This window comes from Bos indicus, chromosome 19 (assembly GCF_029378745.1).
Source record: "Bos indicus isolate NIAB-ARS_2022 breed Sahiwal x Tharparkar chromosome 19, NIAB-ARS_B.indTharparkar_mat_pri_1.0, whole genome shotgun sequence".
NCBI lineage: Eukaryota > Metazoa > Chordata > Mammalia > Artiodactyla > Bovidae > Bos > Bos indicus.
Genome location: NC_091778.1, coordinates 47,650,444 through 47,673,135, shown reverse-complemented (window position 1 = coordinate 47,673,135; position 22,692 = coordinate 47,650,444). Strand labels below are relative to the sequence as shown.

General features: G+C 38.6%; 1 protein-coding gene across 1 annotated transcript in view; it reads right to left on the bottom strand.

Annotated features, from left to right (window-relative positions):
• EFCAB13 (EF-hand calcium binding domain 13) overlaps window positions 1-22,692 on the bottom strand; it is a 102,907-nt gene that overhangs the window by 73,401 nt on the left and 6,814 nt on the right. Inside the window, exons 2-6 of the mRNA XM_070774454.1 lie at window positions 21,766-21,875; window positions 17,642-17,802; window positions 7,544-7,658; window positions 5,356-5,477; window positions 4,060-4,142 (exon numbers count right to left, since the gene is read on the bottom strand). Coding sequence (XP_070630555.1) covers window positions 4,060-4,142; window positions 5,356-5,477; window positions 7,544-7,658; window positions 17,642-17,802; window positions 21,766-21,795 — 511 coding nt within the window. The 5' untranslated portion in view covers window positions 21,796-21,875. The remainder of the gene's footprint in view (window positions 1-4,059; window positions 4,143-5,355; window positions 5,478-7,543; window positions 7,659-17,641; window positions 17,803-21,765; window positions 21,876-22,692) is intronic.

Genomic DNA, 22,692 nt, shown 5'->3' with positions numbered 1-22,692 from the left:
ATCATGAACTCCTTCGTCAACGACATTTTCGAGCACATCGCTGGCAAGGCATCGTGCCTGGTGCATTACAACAAGCACTCGACTATCACATCCAGGGAGATCCAGACCGCCGTGCGCTTGATGGTACCTGGGGAGCTGGCCAAGCACGCCATGTCAGAGGGGACTAAGGCTGCCACCAAGTATACCAGCTCCAAGTAAATATAATATGCCTAGCCACTGTTAACAGAGAAGGCAATGGCACCCACTCCAGTACTCTTGCCTGGAAAATCTCATGGACGGAGGGCCTGGTGGGCTATAGTCCATGGGGTCACTAAGAGTTGGACACGACTGAGCGACTTCACTTTCACTAAGTACATCATGAGAAATGCCGGGCTGGATGAGTTACAAGCTGGAATCAAGATAGGCAGGAGAAACATCAACAACTTCAGATATGCAGACAATACCACTCAATGGCAGAAAATGAAGAGGAACTAAAGAGCCTCTTGATGAGGGTGAAGGAGGAGAGAGAAAGAGTTGGTTTAAAACTAAATATTAAAAAAACTAACATTATGGCATCCAGTTCCATTACTTCAGCCTGGATGAAGTAATAACCAATGCCATGGACATGAACTTGGGCAAACTTCGGGAGATGGTGAAGGACAGGGAGGCCTGGCGTGCTACAGTCCACGGGGTTGCAAAGAGTCAGACACAACTGGGTGACTGAACAATAACAGGAAGTAAACAGTAATTAATGAAAACAGCTCTTTCAATAAGCTTCTCTGAAAGAGTATAAAGCTGACAGAACATCATCTCTAAGGAAGCAGAAGAAAATAAAATTGAAAAAAAGAGAAGTGAAAGGATTGGTCTTGTGAAAGCGACTCTTTCTCAATGAGACAATACAGAAGGCTATGGATTTCGTTTATAGTCAAGGAGTTCAGGAAGATTCTGCCAAACAGTCTTTATTAACTCTCTATGAAAAAGCAATGTCATCTCTTAAGAATTGAAAGACTAGGTGATAGGATTTGAAGAGAGCAATGAAGATGTGAAATAAGTACAGGAAGAAACAGGAGAGGGATCTGATCAAAACAAAAGGGAATACCAACTGGTGCTAAAGGCAGCTCAGGTTGGAAATCATATATTCACAGGGGCACCAAATGAGGTAGTCTATGAAATAAAATTGTAAAATAAAAACAACTGCAAGTATAAGAGACTGTGAACAGAGAACAAGACATTAAAGTCTGAGGTTTCAACATTATAACAAAGATCAAATTGTGGACATCAGGGCTGGTGAGAGAAATTGAAGTAAAATAATTAGTTTAAAAAGTATTGTATTAGTATTACATTAATCAACCACTTGGACACCAAAGATGTCTTTAAAGACATTAAAGATAGGTGGCCTTGCCTCTCAAGAAAGACTGACCAGAATACATGGAAAGCTACTTGGGGTCAGTTCTAATACTCCATCTAGACAAGGGAGCTAATTCACATCTCCATTCAATGCTAAGTTGTAGCTCTTGGTTCTGCCTGACCAGAAAGCCTGGCCAAAACACCCAGGAAGCTATGCAACCCAGCAATCCTCGAATGGAGAGTCCAGCAAGCAGAACTGATCATCCACAGAAAAAGTCAGTGCCCTACTTTAGCCAGGGAACTTGGGGCACAGGTCTGCTTGAGTCAAGACCACAAACAAAAAGCCTTTCCAGCCTTGGAGCTGGTTCTCCTGCTTACCCAGATAGAGGAAGTAATTCACAGCCCACTGCACTGCTGAATGGAGCTTCTGGCCCCGCCTGACCAGGAAGCCTGGCCTGAACACCTGGGAAATGACTTGGTCCAGCAGTACTTGAGCAGATAGCCTGGCTAGTGGGTCTGTCTGCTTGCAGAAACAAGCCAGCAACTGCATCTGGCCAGGGTACACAGATCTACCTGATTAACTCCCCAAACAAGAGTCTTATCAGCCTTGGAGCCTGTTCTATTGAATATAAACTCCAATCCTATTAACTAAGAATCCTAAACAGAGCTCCTGGGAATCTCAGTAGCCCACCCTGAAGTCTCTATTACATTGGCATTTGATCAGAAAACCCAACCAGCAACTCTGCATCTGCAAAGCCAAGATGGTGGCCTTGTCTGTCCAGGGAGTTTGGTGCAGAGATCTGATTTGATTCCCAAACGAAGAGCTTTGCCAGCCCTGGGGACCTATCCTTCAGTCCCAACCAGGGAGGAAAATAATTTATAGCCCCATCGAAAACTGAATAAAGCCTCCAGTCCAATTTGACCAAGAAACCTAACCATAACTCCTGAGAATCTGTATACACCATTTTGCAACTCCAATTACAATGGCACTTGAGTGGAGAACCCCACTGCTGGCCCTACCTGTCTGCAGACAGGATGGTAGATCAGTAGACCAGGGAACTTGGTGCATATATCTGCCCAACTTGATACCCAAACAAACCTTGCACGTCTTAGGGTCTGTATGGTACCTTGCTCAGCAAGGAACCTAATTCATAGTCACAACACACTGCTGAACACAGCCTTTAACCTGCCTAACCAGGGGACTTAACCAGAGCACACAGGGAGCTGTATAACCCATCCTATAGCCCTCTTTACAGTAACAGTTGAACAGATAGCCCAGCCCAGGGTTTTCCCTGTCTACGGAGCAAAACTGGGGCATCTAACTAGGAAACTCAGTGCTGTCTAGCCTGATTCGGATTTCCAAACAATAAGCAGTGCATTCCTTTAGGACCAGTTCTATTGCCCTGCAAAACTCAGAAGTTAATTCATAGCCCTGCCTACTACTGAGTATAGTATAGTATAGTACCTACTACTGAGTATAGTATAGTACTGAGTATAGCCTGATTCGGATTTCCAAACAATAAGCAGTGCATTCCTTTAGGACTAGTTCTACTGCCCTGCAAAACTCAGAAGTTAATTCATAGCCCTGCCTACTACTGAGTATAGTACCCAGTCCTGAATGACCAGAGAACCCAGGCAACACAGAACCTTTCCTATAGCTTCATTTAGGGGACGAACCAGAAGTTCTAGCCAGCTGTTCTCAACCAGTGCATCCCCTCCCCAATCTTAGAACATGAGCAGTGGCCTAGCCCCAAAATAGACTCTGATAGCAAGACCCACCTTCCCAAGGACATTGCCAGTTAACACATCCAGAAACAGAAACTAAGCTGACTGGTGAAAAACTGTCTCTGCTAAAGCAAACCAGTAATATCTGGAAAAGGAGGTCACTTACTCAAATGTAGATGCCACATAAGGAATCAAAGATAATGAAAAATTACATAAATGTGACACTACCAAAGAAAACTAATAAAGTTTCAATAACTGGTCCTAAAGAAATGGAAATCTATTAAGTGTCAGCCAAAAAACAAGAAGCTCAACAAAGAAACAGAAAATATTAAAAAAAAAAAAAAAAAAGAAAAGAAAAAGAAATCCTAGAACTGAAAAATACAGCCAAATGAATGGGAAAATTAAATAGCTTTAAAAACAAACTGAACCACATAGAAGAAAGAATCTAAAAGAAAGAACATTTAAAATTACCCAGGCAAAAAAAGGAAAAAAGAGCAAAGAGATACTATAGGACTTATAGGACACAATCAGAAGAAACAATATCTGCATTACAGGAATTCCAGGAAGAGAAGACAAAAAGAAAGAAACAGAAAATATATTTAAAACAACAATAGCTGAAAACATCCCAAACTTAGGAAGATAAATGGACATCAAATCCAAGAGGCCTAAAGGATCCCAAAAAAGTTTGAACCCAAATAAGGTTACACAAAGACATTTTATAATTAAATTGTCAAAAGTCAAGAACAAAGAAAGAACTTTGAAAGCAAGGAGAGAAAAGAGACAAGAGAATCCCATAAGGCCATTGGCAAATTTTTCAACAGAAACTTTTCAGGCCAGGAGAGAATGTGATGATATACTCAAAATACTGAAAGGAAAAAAAAAAAAAAAAAAAACCCATCCCTTTAGAAAGCCATCAAAATTGGAAAGAAAAAACTTAGATTGTCTCTTTGAGAACACAGGACATATAATCAGGAAATTTATTCAAAAAATTCTGAAACCTATTATTACCACTTAATTCTTCTGAGTAAAAGCATCCTTCAGGTACTTCATCATATAGTGTCTGGTAAAGGTTAGAAGGTTTTTCATCTTTCCTGTCAAAGAAACAGCCATATCAGAAAGCAATAAAACAAAAACCCCACAAAACATTTATGTCACTTTGCGATATGTAATATTTTGCCATTAAAATTTAGCCTGAAATTCTCCAGTCTCTTACACTCCATAGAAACCTTTCTTTAAAAACTGTCCAAGAGATTATCAGTTATTACATATTCTTCACCCTAGAATTCTCACTTATTTCTTTCAGGTATATCTCTATGGAGCAGATTTACCCTAGTCAATATATAGTATCTCTTGGCTGTGGTCCACTTTCTCCTATTCCCAAACTCCAGTACTTTGGCCACCTCATGTGAAGAGCTGACTCATTGGAAAAGACTCTGATGCTGGGAGGGATTGGGGGCAGGAGGAGAAGGGGACGACAGAGGATGAGATGGCTGGATGGCATCACTGACTTGATGGATGTGAGTCTGAGTGATCTCCGGGAGTTAGTGATGGACAGGGAGGCCTGGCCTGCTGCGATTCATGGGGTTGCAAAGAGTCGGACACGACTGAGCGACTGAACTGAACTGAATTCAACTTACAGCAAAATTTATAGAAAGTTATTATAAGATTTCCCGGGTGGCTCAGCAGGTAAAGAATCTGCCTGTAATGCAGGTGACACAGGAAATGCAAATTCAATCCCTGGGTGGGGAAGATCTCCTGGAGAAGGAAATGGCAAACCAATCCAGTATTCTTCCCTAGGAAATTCCAAGGACAGAGGAGATTGGTGGGCTACAGTCCATGGGGCCACAAAAGAGTCAGACATGATTTAACAACAACAACATTATAAAATATATAAGAATATCTTTAAACAGTCAAAGAATCTCAGATCCCATAACCTGTTGATAAAAACATCTTAAAAAGATGATTCATCTGATTCCATAACATGGAAATCACAGGATGTTGGTGTTGTAAAAAATGTTAAGAGTCTATCTAGTACAAGATTCTTACACAGATGTGGAAACTGAGGCCCAGAAATACAAAGTGAATTCTATAAGAGTTTAAACCAGCATGTGAAGTTGATCAGGACTCAACTCTAAGTCTTTCAATTCCACATGCAGGGCTCTTAGTGCCACACCATCCTTCCTAAGAGCAGTCTTGGTTAGCACAAACTATTTGGCATACTTTCTGTAGAAGGGAGAAATGAATGTTGTAGAAAAATCCCAAATCTGAATCCAACATTTAAAAAGAATACAATGATTTAAATACCGAATAACTGAGGAAGATCTATCAAGAGGTGACAAAGTCTTGTGAATGCTGCACTGACTTGGCAACTTGCATAAAGAGCTTTCTTTTCTAGTCATCTTCTCCTTCACAGACAAAGGAGCAACCTAGAGCCAAATGCAAGAATATCTGTGTCTCAGATCACATTGGTAAACTGGCATTCTTGAACAATAAACCCCTTAAAAGATAATTAATCATACCTAGGCTCCTCACTTAACTATACTTCTAATATAAAATTACCTCTTGTAATTAAATTACAGCTTATAATACTAAAATTTTAAATAAACTATTTAATCTTAAAATCTGAAATTTTAAATAAACTATTTAAATAAACTATTTAACCTTAAAATCTAAAATTTTAAATAAACTATTTAAATAAACTATTTAATTAATAAAATACATTATATTCTTTGGCAAAGCCACATTTTTCTTAAGTATGCAACATCATCTCATAATTAATACTGTGTCAATTTATAGTAATCTATTTTACAAAAGATGGCAAATCTATGGTATAGTGAAGACAAGACTATCAATCTCTAGGCTACATATACAAGTTTTGACTACATAAGTAAAGTAATGTGAAGAATCAACACAGTTATTTAAATAATACAGGTAAGTTTGCTTTAAATTATTCTTATGGTTAAGAAAACTACCATAAACATTGATAAAAATAACACTGCATGTATAAACTAGTTCAAAAATGGTAAACAGCTTAGGTAGATAGAAAAATGTCACTTTAGAAAATAAGAACTGAATTCTAGGTGTCTTCAATTTCACATGGCTCTATGGAAGGAACCTAGAGCCTTGACTTTTTTTTTTTTTTGGCTGCGTTGGTCAGGTTACAGGATCTTAGTTCCCCAATTAGGATTGGAATCTCAGGCCTACTGCAGTGTAAGCCCAATTACTAACCACTGGACCTCCAAGGAATTCACTAGAGCACTGACTTTTAAAGACCATGCAGGATCCAGAGAAGACTCTCAAATCATACAAGACTGACAGGAATATGAGTTAATGAGTGAGAATCAAAGAAAACAACAAACAGAAGATTTCAATCCCCCAATTACCTCATATCCAGGTTTACCAAATATCAATCCTGAAATAATTATGGGACATAAGCAAATAATATAAGGCAAATTTTAAGAACTAAATAAAACTTCAAAAAGTAAAATGTATAGACATCAAAATTTCAATAGATAGGTTAAATTGCAGATTATAAAGAAAAGTAAACAAAGTAGATGGGAGAAATTACTCAGAACAAAATAGAAAAAGATCAAAAATATGAAGCAATGTTAAAAAACACAAAAAACAAAATGATAAGGTCTAACATATATCTAATAGAAGATACAGAAGAACAAAATAAGGAGATTGGAGGGGGAAAAATAGTCTAAAGATAATGGATTCAAATTTTCCAGAGTTGAAGACATATATTCTCATCCTCAGTTCATTCAGTTCAGTCGCTCAGTCGTGTCCGACTCTTCGAGACCCCATGGACCACAGCATGCCAGGCCTCCCTCTCCATCACCAAATTCCTGTGGCCACTGCTGAGTTTTCCAAATTTTCTCAGCCTCAGGAAGCAAACAAATATCGAAACAAAGTAATATATCCTTAAATATATCATACAGTGAATGCAGTAAGTCACATAACCCCACCAAGAGATGTCTATATCCTAATCCCTGGAAAATGTGAATGTGACCTTATCTGCAGAAATCGTCTTACAGTGTAATCTCAAGTTAAAGACCTCAAGATGAAATATACAATGATGTACTTATAAGAGAAAAGTTTGAACTATAGACACAGGGGAGAAGGCCATATGAAGAGCAACATGAAGGCCAAGATTGAATTTATGCTGCCAAATGCCAAGGAATGCCAGAGTCATTGCTACAACAGCAGAAATGTTAACAGCGAGCATAATAATTAAAAATACTGGTCTGATGGATAAAGAAGGGGAAAAATTAATATTCCTCTCAAAAGGCTTCATGTTCTATTGATATTTTTAAGGGAGGAAGAGAAGAAAGAGGGGAAGGTGCAGGAGGAATAGGGTAAAGGAGTTGGAAGAAGAAGAAATATTTAAGATTATGACATTTCAATACTTGGACTAAAATGTAATGGAATATTTGAGGGCTAAACAAAATACTTGAAAGCAAAGCAAAAATATTTGCAAATCTTTATTTACCTCAGTTCTTTTAGTATGCAATTGTACTTGTAAACTCTTCTTCCTCCTGCCTTTTTTTTCTCCTGAAAAATTAGACGATTTTTCTTCTCCGAGTAGGAATATTGATGTTTCATACCTAAATTGCACAGAAAATTGGAGTAATTCCTGAATTGATTTTTTTCTTGATTCTTCTTCTTTTGTCATTTATTTATGGACACAGACAGAATAATGTGATGATCTCCCCAGGTTTCAGTAATGACCCATCACCCAGCTTCAATAATGAACAATCTTATTTCATCTATAGTCTTATCCCTGCTCTCAATTCTTATTACTTTAAAACAAATTCCAGTATCATATTGTTTCATCCATAGGATTTTTATATGCATTTCTTCCAGGTGTTTTTTCTTTTAAAAACATATTTAAAACACAGTTATGAAACCAAAAATCCCCAATAATGTCTTAATATCATCAAATACACCTGAACCTATATTCAAATTTTCAATTTTCTCATAAGTGTCAAAAAATTTTAACACTTTACATTGGGATTCAATAAGGTCCCCACATTACAGTTGGCTTACTTGTCTTTTAGATCTTTTTCCACCTATTGGTTCTTCCCCCATATCTTTTATTATCATTATCATCATTATTGCCAGTTGCCTTATAGATTTTTCATAGTCTAGATTTTGCTGATTTTATTGCCAAGATTGTAGGAGTTTAAAGACCTGATGTGATTAACATTCTACTTTTTTAGAGGGTAGTTGGAAGGGGTTATATATATAGGTGATGGTATTTTCCCACCAGGAAGCATATAATGTCCAAGTGACTCTCTATTTGTGATATTAGCAGCTACTTACTAATAACTACCTGCAGTAAATCATCAGGGACTGCAAATGGTTACATTCTAAATCTAATATCATTCCTTCTTCACTCATTAGCTAAAATATTTCCATAAACACAAACTTTCTCTCACGTACTATTTGCTTACCCTTTAGTACAGTTCAGAAAGGCAAGATCATTCATTGCTTTTCCCTTATTTATCACTTTCCATAACAGTGACTTTGCTCACCTGTAACCTTCAACATTAAAAACCAGAGACATTACTTTGTCAACAAAGGTCCGTCTAGTTAAGGCTATAGTTTTTCCAGTAGTCATGTATGGATGTGAGAGTTGAACTATAAAGAAAGCCGAGGGCCGAAGAACTGATGCTTTTGAACTATGGTGTTGGAGAAGACTCTTGAGAGTCCCTTAGACTACAAGGAGATCCAACCTAAACAAGATCAGTCCTGAGTGTTCACTGGAAGGACTGATGCTGAAGATGAAACTCCAATACCTTGGCCACCTGATGAGAAAAACTGACTCATTTGAAAAGACCCTGATGCTGGGAAAGACTGAAGGCGGGAGGAGAAGGGGACAACAGTGGATGAGATGGTTGGACAGCATCACTGACTCAATGGACATGAGTTTGGGTAAACTCCGGGAGTTGGTGATGGACAGGGAGGCCTGGCATGGTGCAGTCCCTGGGGTCGCAAAGAGTCGGACACAACTGAATGACTGAACTGAACTGAACTGAACCTTCAACAATGACAAAATGATTTTTATATCACTGTGAACACACTAATTTAAATATATTAAATTCACTTTAATTCCCTGCAATTTTATCCTTATTGATGCTTTAATTTTCTGATGTGGGTTGGGAAGGGGTGAGAGCCTTTTCAAGTGGGCTCTTGATCCATCTCTGCTAGCAGTCTTTGCTGGTTTCCTCATTTCTGGAAGACAAGATGCTGCAAGCTCATCTGTACACTTCCCTTCCCAGACCTGCTATCACACATTTCTTCAAAGAAACGGTTCCTTTCAATAAGAAATGGTACTTTAAAGTCCAAGCTAGATTCTGAACTACTTTTTAGCAATTACTCTGCTTTCTTATTTCTTGGTTTTCTCTGTTTATGCCTCTTTCCCTCCTCTTCTTATTGAACTGTCAAGAACTTTTGTAACACAAACATATACTCCATAAACTATATAATAGAGAGATCAATAAAATAACCCTGAAATGAATTTGAAAAAGAAGAGCTTTTGGAAATTTCATACTTTGCTTTAAGTAATGCAAAGAAGATCTACATTTCAAAGACAATCCTAAAATTATTTTGTGCTCTGGGATCTTGTAGACTAAGAATGATTCTGAGATAAACTAGATCCCAAACTTGTCTGCACAATGGAATCACTTGAGAGCTTCAAAAAATTCTGATGCCTGCGTCCAATCCCCCAAAATTGTGATTTAATTATTTTGGAGACTGAGCTGATATTTGGAATTTTTTAAAGATACTAGGTTTTTTATTAAAAGATACTAGATTCTAACACAGAGAATAAATTGAGAATCACTATGGCATTACCTCATTGGTTTGTTTCTATCCAGAACTCATACCAACTGAGCTGTAATCTAGTACTTTAGAAGTAACACCTTATTCTTCCTTGTATGTAAAACTAAAAACTCTTTAGCAGAAATGATTCCTTCTTTTTAGAGTAATCTGCTATGCAAGGGCTGCTTAGGTGATGCATAGAAAAATGACTGGATTGAGTCTACAACATCTTTAGATAAACTTAGCACTAAGCAAAACTGTGAAATAAGGGAAATTTTTATCATGCAGCCTACTCCCCTTTCTTAGTAGGTACCTTGATCTTTTGACGTTGAGAGCAAGCTCAGTTGCCCAATTGTGTCCGACTCTTTGTGACCCCATGGACTACAGCCCATCAGGCTCCTCTGTCCAAGCAATTTTCCAGGCAAGAATACTTCAGTGGGTTGCCATTTCCTCCTCCAAAGGATCTTCCAGACCCAGGGATCAAACTGATGTCTCCTGAATCTCCTGCATTGGCAGGCAGATTCTTTACACTGCACCAGGCGGGAAGCCCCCTTTTGACATCCCCTTCTCCAGGGGATCTTCCCGACCCAGGGATCGAATCCCGGTCTCCAGCAATGCAGACAGACGCTTTACCATCTGAACCACCAGGGAAGCCGTCTTTTGACATTATACCCCTTTAAATCCAATCCCTAAACTTGTACCCTGAGAGCCCTATTACCTTGCTCTTATCCCCACTGAAGATGCCCTGTGGTCAGTCCCCTCAACAGTCCTCCCCTCACAAGGCAATGACTTTACTTTTACTACATCCCAGAGTATAAAATACATTTTCTATTGAGATGTAACACCCATATACAACGGAGAAGGCAATGGCACCCCACTCCAGTACTCTTGCTTGGAAAATTCCATGGACAGAGGAGCCTGGTAGGCTGCAGTCCATGGGGTCACTAAGAGTTGGACACGACTGAGAGACTTCACTTTCACTTTTCACTTTCATGCATTGGAGAAGGAAATGGCAACCCACTCCAGTGTTCTTGCCTGGAGAATCCCCGGGACGGGGGAGTCTGGTGGGCTGCTGTCTATGGGGTCGCACAGAGTCGGACACGACTGAAGTGACTTAGCATAGCACCTATATACAAAGAGAGAGAGAAATGAAACAATTTCACAAAAGAATATTTATGCTTATTATATGAAAAGCACTATGTCTTCGATTCTGTTCTAATTTCTTTTTAGAAAACTACTAGTAGCTACCTCTTAAATTGATTTCATGACACATGAATTAATCACAACCTACAGCATACTGCTGCTTTATATCCCCTGTCCCCTTCCATATATCCTTACTGAAACTGATTTTCATATTTCTAGAATAATTATGACTTCTACCTCATTACATCACTTTTTATGTTTTATCATTTTTAAAGTATAACTATGTTCTTTTAATTACAAGATAACTCAAATATTTTAGGGACTAGGAATGATTTGATATAAATAACAAATAACTAAAAACATGTTTCATATTGCATTCCTTAGGTGCATTGTGTCTCCCCAGGTATTAACCATTTTAAACAATACTAATGAAAGAAAGGAAAGAAACACTCCTACTATGTTCCATTTCTTCCTAGGTAACAAGCTTTATTGCGGTGTGTTGCGCACGCATGCTAGATTGCCTCAGTCACATCTGACGCTTTGCGACCCTATGGACTGTAACCCACCAGGCTTTTCTGTCCATGGGATTCTCCAGGCAAAAATACTGGAGTGGGTTGCCATGCCCTCCTCCACGGGACCATCCTAACCCAGAGATTGAACCCGCATCTCTTAGGTCTCCTGTATTGGCAGGTAGATTCTGTACCACTAGCAGCACCTGGGAAGCCCCTTATTGTGGTGCCCTAGAAATGACTGTCTCATCTTTTTCCTCTAACTCAGTGGAATAGTGGGAACTCCCACGTAATTATCAGCAAATTTGTCAGCAAGAATCTTGCAGGCCAGGAGGGAGAGAGATGATATATTCAAAGTGCTGAAAGAAAAAAAAAAAAAAAAAAACAAGAATACTCTACCCCATAAACCTGTATTCGGAACTGAAGGAGAAATAAGGAATTTTATAGGCAAACAGAAGCTGAAGGAGTTCATCACCACTAGACTGACCTTATAAGAAATGTTGAAGGGAGTTCTGCAAGCTAATAAGAAAGTATGCTAATTAGTACCATGAAAACATATGAAAACATAAATTTTACTGGTAAAGGTAAATATATATATATATATAGTCAAATTCAGAATACTCTAATATTGTAATATACTCAGTCACTCATCTTCCCTGGTGGCTCACACGGTAATGTGTCTGCCTACAGTGCAGGAGACCTGGGTTCGATCCCTGGGTCGGGAAGATCCCCTGGAGAGGAAATGGCAACCCACTCCAATACTCTTGCCTGGAAAATCCCATGGGTGGAGGAGCCTGGTGGGCTACAGTCCATGGGGTCACAAAGAGTTGGACTCGACTGAGTGACTTCACTTTCTGACTTCTTTCAGTCACTCATTCACGTCTGACCCTTTGCAACCCTATGGACTGTAGACCACCAGACTTTTCTGTCCATGGGATGCTCCAGGCAAGAATACTGGGGTGGGTTGCCATTTCCTCCTCCAGGGAATCTTCCCAACCCAGGGACTGAACCCAGGTCTCCTGCATCTCCTACACTGGCAAGTGGATTCTTTACCACTGAGCCACGTGGGAAATCCGCAGTGTATAATGGTGTACCTCTATTGTAATGGTGGAGGTAAATCACATACAATTTTAATATAAATGTTAAAAGACAAAAGTATTAATAATAACTATAACCACAACAATTTGCTCATAGATATATAATATAAAAAGATGTAAACTGTGACATAAAAAACAAAATGGGGTTGGGGGTGCTGAGAGATAAACTCAAATAAGTGAAATAAATTAAAAAGGAGGTATTACTACTGATAACAGAGAAATAGTAAAGATCATAAGAAACTACTATGAACAATTATATATCAATAAATTAGATAATCTAGAAGAAATAGATAAATTCCTAAAATAATACAGCCTACTAAGATTGAATTATGAAAAAGTACAAAATCTGAACAGACCAATTATTAGTAAAGATATTAAATCAGTAATCAAAAACGTTTCAACAAAGTCCAGAATCAGTTAGCATTCCTCGTGCATTCTACTAAAGATTTAAAGAATTAATGCCAATTCTTCTCAAACTCTTTCCAAAAACTGAAGAGGAGGGAATACTTTCAAACTCATATTATGAAGACAGCATTACCAATGGGCTTCCCCAGTGGCTCAGCAGTAAAGAATCCGTCCGCAATGCAGGAGAAGCTGGAGACATGGCTTCGATCCCTAAGTCAGGGAAGATTCCCTGGAGAAAGGCATGACAACCCACTCCAGTATTCTTTCTTGGAAAATCCCATGGACAGAGGAGCCTGTCAGGCTACAGTTCATAGGGTCGCAAAGAGTAGGACACAACTGAAGCAATGGAGCATGCATTACCAATATCAAAGCCAGACAAGGACACTACAAGAAAAGAATATCAGGCTAATATTCCTAATGAACACAGATGCAAAAACTCTCAACAAAGTATCTGTAAACCACATTCAACTGTACATTAAAAAGATGAGACACCATGATCAATGGGATTTATTCCCAGGACACAAGGATGGTTCAAGATAGGAAAATCAATAAATGTGATACATAACTATGTAGGGAAAAATCAATCTTCTGTTTCTCCTTTATTCTCACACTACCATTACACTCACATCTGACCCCAAATGTGTGTGGGGTTTGCCCCCACCAAGCAATTCTCTGTGACACCAGATAGTGTCCTATAAGTTAACTCAATCCTGACACTAAGTACCTGGAAATACTTTCAAATTCCACAGGGTAAGGGCTCAGTTCCACAAGACTGCCCCACCCTACCTCAGATATCAACTGCAGGCCCGTTTTTCATCTGTGCTTCTGACCAACTGGCTATAAATCAGAGGTTCTCACAAGCCATTCCTTAGGTTTCATTATTTTGCTTGAGGAACTCAAGAACTCAGAAGAGTTACGTATGCTTACCAGTTTATTAAAGGACATGAACAATGATACAGATGAATAGCCAGATGAAGAGATATATAAGATAAGGTCATGAAGGATCATAGGTGCAGGAAATTAAGTTCCCATGGAGTTAGGGTGCATTACCCTTCCTGGTATGTGGATGTGTTCATCAACCTGAAAGATCTCTGAACTCCATACTATTGGGAGTTTTTTAGAGGCCTCCCCCTATGTAGGCATGATCAATTATTAACTCCATTTACAGTCCTCTACCCTCTCTGGAGAGCTTTATAGGTTCTTGAACATATCCACATACTGGGAAGACGATACACTCCAACTCCATGAGGACAGAGCTCCTTCATCTGAGACCCTCCCAGACCTCTCCCAATGTATCTCTTTATCTGGCTATTCATCTGTATCTTCTATTACATTTTTTTAATAAACTGGTAAATGGAAGTTAAGTGTTTCCCTGAGCTTTCTGAGCTGTTCTAGAAATTAATCAAACCTGAAGAGGGGTCATAGGGACCTCTGATTTATAGCCAAGTCAGACAGAAGTAACCTGAGGACCTACCACTTCAGACTATAAGATGAAATGGGGGTGGGGCAGTCTCATGGCTCTGAACCCTTAACCTGTGGGATCTGGCACTATCTACAGGTAGATAGCATCAGAATTGAGTTAAAATGTAGGATACCCAGCTGGTATCACAGAATTTCTTGGTGTGGGGGAAAATCCACACATCTGGTGTCAGAAGTGTGGTAGCCTGAAAGTAAAAGAGATAAACAGAAGAACTTAGGCTTTTCCTAACACAATCACATTAATAAAATGAAGGATAATAATTACATGATCATCTCAATCCAGAAATTTGACAAAACTCAATATTCATTTATGATAAAAACTTCAACAAAATAGGTTTAGAAGGAATGTACCTCAACATAATCAAGCCATATATGACAAGCCCAGAGCTAACATCACACTGTGATATTGCAAGTGAAAAGTTGAAAGCTTTTGCTCTAAGATCAGAAACAAGACAAGGGTGCCCTGTCTCACCACTTTTATTTAACTGGAAGTCCTAGCCAGAGGAATTAGGCAAGAAAAATAAAGATATTCAAATCAGAAAAGGAAGTTAAATTGTGTTTTCAGACAGCATGATTTTATACACAGAAAAACCTTAGACTCCACCAAAAATAAAACTTCTATAAGCAACACACAAATTCAAAAAGTTGTAAAATATAAAATTAATATAGGAAATCAATTGCACTTCTATCCACTAACAATGAAGTATCAGAAAGAGAAATTGAGAAAACAACCCTATTTACATAATCAAAAGGAATAAAACATTTAGGAATAAATTTAACCAAGGAGGTGAAAGATCTGTACACTGAAAACTATAAACACTGATGAAAGACATTGAAGAAGATTACAAATAATAGCAAGATATTCTGTGTTCATGGTTTGGAAGTACTGCTGCTGCTGCTAAGTCACTTCAGTCGTGCCCGACTCTGTGAGACCCCACGGACGGCAGCCCACCAGGCTCTGTTGTCCCTGGGATTCTCCAGGCAAGAACACTGGAGTGGGTTGCCATTTCCTTCTCCAATGCATGAGAGTGAAAAGTGAAAGTGAAGTCGCTCAGTCGTGTCCAATTCTTAGTGACCCCATGGACTGCAGCCTATCAGGCTCCTCCGTCCATGGGATTTTCCAGGCAAGAGTACTGGAGTGGGTTGCCTAGTATTGTTAAAATGTCATTACTATCTAAAGTGAACTATGAATTCGAAGCAATTCTCATCCAAATTCCAATGCCACTTTTCACAGAAATAAAACAATCCTAAAATCTGTATGGAACTACAGAAGACTTCAAAAAGCTAAAACAATCTTGGTAAAGAAACTGTGTAACTCCTAGAAGAAAACAAATGTCTTTGACATCAGTCTTAGCAATGATTTTTTAATTGATACCAAAAACAAAAGCAACAGAAGCAAAATAAACAAGTGGGACTATATCAAACTAAAAAGTTTCTCCTCAGCAAAGGAAAATATTAGCAAAATGAAAAGGTAACCTAGGGAATGAGAGAAAATATTTGCAAACCATATATCTGATGAGTTAATGTTCAAAATACATAAGCAACTCATATAACCCAAAAGCAAATGAAGAAATGACCCAATTAAAAATGGGCAAAGACGTGAATAGATATTTCTCCAAAGAAGACATACCTATGACCAACAAATACATGAAAAGGTGCTCAACATCACTCATCATCAGGGACATTAACATCAAAATCACTGTGAGGTATCACCTCATACCTGTTAGAATGGTCATTACAGGAGATAACTAGAGTTGGCAAGGATGTGGATAAATGAGAACCTTGTACACTGTTGGTGGGAATATTAGTTGGTACAGTCACTATAGAAAACAATAAGGAGAGGTTCCTTAAAAAAATTTAAACACAGAGCTTCCCTGGTGGCTCAGCAGTAAAGAATCTGCCTACCAATGATTGAGACAGGGGTTTGATTCCTGGGTCAGGAAGATCCCACATGCCACAGAGCAATTAAGTTCGTGTGCCACAACTATTAAGCCTGTGCTCTAGAGCCAGGGAACCACAACCACTGAGCCCACGTGCTGCAACTACTGAAGCCTACATACTCTAGAATGCATGTTCCACAACAAGAAAAGCCATTCTAAATAGAAACCCACACACTGCAACTAGAGAAAAGCCCATGCACCAACAAAGATCCAGTACAGACAGAAATAAATAATAAATAAAATTTTTAAAAAATTAAACACAGAACTACAAAATGATCTAACAATTCTATTTCTGGGTATATATCCAAAAGAAATGAAAACAAGATCTCAAAGAGATATATGCATTCCCATGTTCACTGCAGTATTATCCACAATAGCTAAGATATGAAAATTATATAAGTGTCTGTCAACAGATTAATAGTTAAAGAAAAGTGAAAGTGAAAGTTAGTGCACAGTCATGTACGACTCTTTGAGATCCCATGGACTGTAGCCCTCCAGGCTCCTCTGTCCTTGAAATTCTCCAGGCAAGAGTACTGGAGTGGATTGCCATTTCCTTCTCCAAATAAAGAAGATGTGGTAAATATAAACAATGGAATACCATTTATCCATGAGAAAGAAGGAAATTACATGGATGGACCTTGATGGCATTATGCAAAGTGAAATAAGTCAAACAGAAAGACAAATGCTATGTCACTTATACATTATTTTTTTTAAAAAGTCACAAGGTGACTAGTTAGTAATCCTGTACTGTGTAACTAAAATTTGCTGAGATCAGAACTTCTGTTCTCACCAAAATAATAATTATGATGATGATGATGTAAATATGTGAGGTGATGAATGTGTTAACTAATTCAATGGGGGTAGTCATTTCACAATGTATACATACATTAAATCACCACACCATATATTTAAATAAATTACAATTTTGTAAAAAAAAAAAAAAACAGATATATGGATAATGGTCTCATTACTGGAAAACTATGATAGCTTATAGGCCTCCACATGGCTGTGAGAGAAGTGAGAAAAATATGAGAAGTTAATTAGGAATTAAAACCATGCTCCTAAAAAAATGGTCAGCAATATGCATGATCCTCTATACTTAGTACATTACGAGAACACATGAGTTACATTTTTGGTTCTCTTAAACTGGCAAAAGTATAATTCAATTAAGTAAGTTCACAGTTCAACTTACTTTTTTGTGTGTTCTGGGCTCAAACCCCTAATTTCAGGTGAAATTCTCTTCTCTGTTGTTTTAGAAAACTTGATGTACTTTTTGCTGTCAATATCTCTTGATAGTAAGTCAGCTGCAACAGAATTACAGTCATCATCTGATGAATCAGTATTTTCTTCCCCCTGGAGAGCAATCAAAAGCCACTGTCAGCCATGTTCTCTTTGCATACATAAATTAAATATGACATTCTGAGTCAAATCATTCACTCTAGATCAATACTCTCTCCAAAATGGTGCTACCAAAAAGAATTTTGTTGAAAAGAGTTACTTAATGCATTAATTTGGATTAGGTATATATTCTAAATGACTCCAACTTTCCTTAGTGCAGTATGCAGCTACAAATGTGCAGCATTCATGAATATATCTAACAATCACTGAATCTAGTTCTTATGGCACCATTAAACTTAACTTCATTAATTAAAACTTCTGCTTTGCAAAAGACACTGTCAAGAGGATGAAAGGACAAGCCATAGGCTGGGAGAAAATATTTGCAAAAGACATATCTGATAAGGGACTGTATTCAAAATATGTTTATTTTGTATATTGAAAACTATACAAAGAACTCTAAAAGCTCAACAACAAAAAGAACAACTCAATTAAAAAATAGGCAAAAGATCTTAACAGACACCTCACCAAAGAAGATATACAGATGGCAAACAAGCAAATGAAAAGATGTTCAACATCATGTCATTAGGGAATCACAAATTGAAACATCAAGATACCACTGCACACCTATTAGAATGGCCAAAATCAAAAACATAGACAATACCAAGTGATGACAAGAATGTGAAGCAAGAGGAACTCCCATTCATTGCTGGTGGGAATGTAAAATGGCACAGCTATTTTGAAAGACAATTTGACAGTGTCTTACAAAACTAAACATACTCTTACCATAGAATTCAGCAATTGTACTTTTCCATATTTACCCTGAGGAGTTGAAAACGTATATCCACACAAAAACCTGAACATAGACATTTATAGCTTTGTGCATAATGGCCAAAACTTGTAAAAGGAACTAAAATGTTCTTCAGTACATCAAAGGATAGATAAACTGTGGTACATTCAGATCATGGAATACTATTCAGTGCTAAAAAGAAATGAGCTAGCAAGCCATGAAAAGACATGGCGGAATCTTAAATGTATACTTCTAAGTGAAAGCAGCCAATCTGTAAAAGCTACATACTGTATGATTCCAACTATATGACATTCTGGAAAAGGCAAAACTTTGGGGACAATGAAAAGATCAGTGGTTGCTAGCGGGAGTAGGTTGGGGGAGAAGAGATAAATAGGCAAAGCACAGAGGATTTTAAGGCAGTGAAACTACTAATATCCTATATAACATTTTAATAGTGGCTACATGTCATCACACATTTGTCCAATCCCATAGAATGTACAACACCAAGAATCAATTCTAGCACTTCCCTGGTAGTTCAGTGTGGGGATATGGATTCTGCCTGCCTGTATAGGGGACATGGTTTCAATCCCTGGTCTGGGAAGATACCATATGCCACAGGGCAACTAAACCTGTGTGCCACAACTACTGAAGCCTCCACACTCTAGAGCCCATGTGCTACAACCACTGAGCCTGAGCGCCTAGAGCGCATGCTCCACAACAGAAGCACCGTAACGAGAAACCTGCACACCACAACTGGAGAGTAGCCCCTGCTCGCCACAGCTAGGGGAAGCCCTCATGCAGCAATGAAGACCCAGCATAGCCAGAAATTAATTTAAAAAAAATTTTAAGATGGAGGGGAACAAAAATCTGTTATCAAAGTTCAGATGAACAGAAAGAGATAGTGAGTAGAAACTTTAACAGAGGAAGAAAAGAATCTCTAAAACTTTACTGTTAAAGGTGAACCACTTGTAAAATACAAACTATATAGCTTAAAGAAATAAACTGGTATGATATTTTGATATTGTTAATTTTTAATATTTAAAAATTTATCTTCAAAATCAGTTTATAAGGGAACCATCAACAATGTATATATTACATGTCTCAGTAATTAGCCAAAGTGAAATGTTAGTTGCTCAGTTGTGTCTGACTCTTTTCAACCACACGGAGTGTCCTGTAGCCCACCAGGCTCCTCTGTCCATGGAATTCTCCAGGCAAGAATACTGGAGTGGGTTGCCATTTCCTTCTCCAGGGGATCTTCCCTACTCAAAGATTGAATGTAATGTCTCCCACATTACAGGCAGATTCTTTACCATCTGAGCCTGAAAGTCTAGACATATCCACCCTTCAGTAATTAGCAAGAAGTTCTGAAATTATATTTTGGATTACTGTATAGGTACATGCACTAAGACAATAAATTTAAAAGATTAAGACTCTCAATTGACAATGTTAAATTTCACCTGAGCCTTGTGCTTCTGAAGAAACAGTGAAGTTTAAAAGAATTCCCTCACTCCTTTGTGTTCTGGATAAGAGCTGGCTGCAAAGAACCACCCTTCCTCAAATGATTTAGATAAGACTTACCACATACCCCTCATTTACCCCTCATTTACCTATGACAAGGCCAAACATCTTCAAATTTTCCTTTCTTTGCCTCATAAATGATTAGCTGAACTGTCTTATCCCCAAAAATTTATCAGGACAAAACACTTACTAAGCAAGGTTTGGTTAAGCTTCTCTCCTTCCTCCAAGCCCCTGAATTTTGGCCTACCCTCACCCTGAAGCATCTCGACGGAGGATGAGATGGTTGGATGGCATCACCGACTCAATGGACATGAGTCTGAACAAACTCTGGGAGATGGTGAAGGACAGGGAAGCCTGGCATGCTGCAGTCCATGGGGTTGCAAAGAGTTGGATACAACTGAGAGAATGAACACCACCACCACCACCCTGAGCCAGTGAGCAGGCAGCCCCTCTAGAGAACAGGCTGGCCTCTTTCTCTGATCTCTTTATCTGATCATGCTACTCTATCATCCCATTTCCCCATAACCAATTCTTCCTAGCCTTCTTTGTGCTCACTCAGTAGTGTCAAACTGTTTGTGACTCCATGGACTGTAGCCTGCCAGGCTCCTCTGTCCATGTAATTTTCCAGGCAAGAATACTGGAGAAGGCTGCAATTTCCTTCTCCAGGGATCCCCTTCCCAAACGGGGGATCAAACCTGATTCTCCTGCATTGGCAGGTGGATTCTTTACCTCTAGCACCTAGCCTTGTTCACACTCTCAATAAAAGAACATTCTTTTAATCACTTTGTTGTACACCTGAAACTAATAGAACATCAATCAACTATACTCCAATACACAATAAAATTTTTAAATAATAAAATAAAACTTAAAAAGGAAAATTTGCCTAGTCCGTGGGATGCTTGCAGATCTTGTGGTCCCTATTTCAGTTAGTCCCCCCTCCTTCTATTTCGTAGTCTCTTTCCTCCCTTATAATAATCCCTTTGAACAAAGTCTCTCAATAATAAGTCCAGATTTGGTTTTTTATTGACATGATACTGGCCAATAGATTAGAATATCCCCTGAATCACAGATAAGAAGACTAGAGACACTTGGTATCTTTTAAATTGTTGTTGCTGTTTAGTGCCTAAGTCACATTTCACTCTTTTGCGACTCCGTGGACTGTAGCCCACCAGGCTCCTCTGTCTGTGGAATCTTCCAGGCAGGAATACTGGAGTGGGTTGCAATTTCCTGCTCCAGGGGATCTCCCCCACTGGGGGGTCAAATCTGCATCTCCTGCTTTGGCAGGCAGATTCTTTACCACTGAGCCACCAGCAAAGCCCCATGTTTTAAATTATCTTTTAGCTTTTGGTTAGACTGCCATGTTATTAATTACATTGTTTACAATCTCTCACATAGGTTTAAATCCTTTGGTCTCCAGAAAAATTGTGTCTGTCCCTTCCCCCCCACCAAATTAGTTTTATCATACATTTCAGATCTCTTGATACTACATGGGTTGCTGCGATGAGAGTTCAATATATTTCCACTAAAACAGTTCAAAAGTCACCTCAGTTTTTAAGCAAGATCATATGACTATGTTGCTATGAATCTGCTTACTGATTATAGATGCGAAGTAATTTAAACAAATTTTTAAGGAAGAAAAGGAAGGAATCTTTACAAACCGTTTTGGAAAATACCTGGCAAAATAAATGACCTTTAGTTTCCATCTTTCTGTTTAGAGGTAAATTCTGCCCTTGAAGATTCAAAGAACTTGATGAACAAGTATGAATTCCTGCCAAATGATTTCCTGCCAAAAAAAGAAAAATAAAAAATCATATCCTTGTTTAGGAGATGTAAGTAATTAAACTACCTGAAGCTATTATTCCAATGTAATACTCACTTATAGCACAAAACCTAATAGACATTTCCTAACTCAGATACATATACAAAAGCTAGAAAAAGCAGTTAATATATCATAAATCACAGGAGATCATCCAATTCCTTAACTTTGTGGTATAAGGAGGAGCTCAGTTCAGTTCAGTCACTCAGTCGTGTCCGACTCTTTGCGACCCCATGAACTGCAGCACGCCAGGCCTCCCTGTCCATCACCAACTCCCAGAGTTCACTCAAACTCATGTCCATCGAGTCGGTGATGCCATCCAGCCATCTCATCCTCTGTCGTCCCATTCTCCTCCTGCCCTCCATCCCTCCCAGCCTCAGGGTCTTTTCTAATGAGTCAACTCTTCGCATCAGGTGGCCAAAGTATTGGAGTTTCAGCTTTAGCATCAGTCCTTCCAATGAACACCCAGGACTGATCTCCTTTAGAATGGACTGGTTGGATCTCCTTGCAGTCCAAGGGACTCTCAAGAGTCTTCTCCAACACCACAGTTCAAAAGCATCAATTCTTCGGCGCTCAGCTGTCTTCACAGTCCAACTCTCACATCCATACATGACCACAGGAAAAACCATAGCCTTGACTAGACGGACCTTTGTTGACAGTAATGTCTCTGCTTTTGAATATGCTATCTAGGTTGGGCATGACTTTTCTTCCAAGGAGTAAGTGTCTTTTAATTTCATGGCTGCAATCACCATCTACAGTGATTTTGGAGCCCCCAAAATAAAGT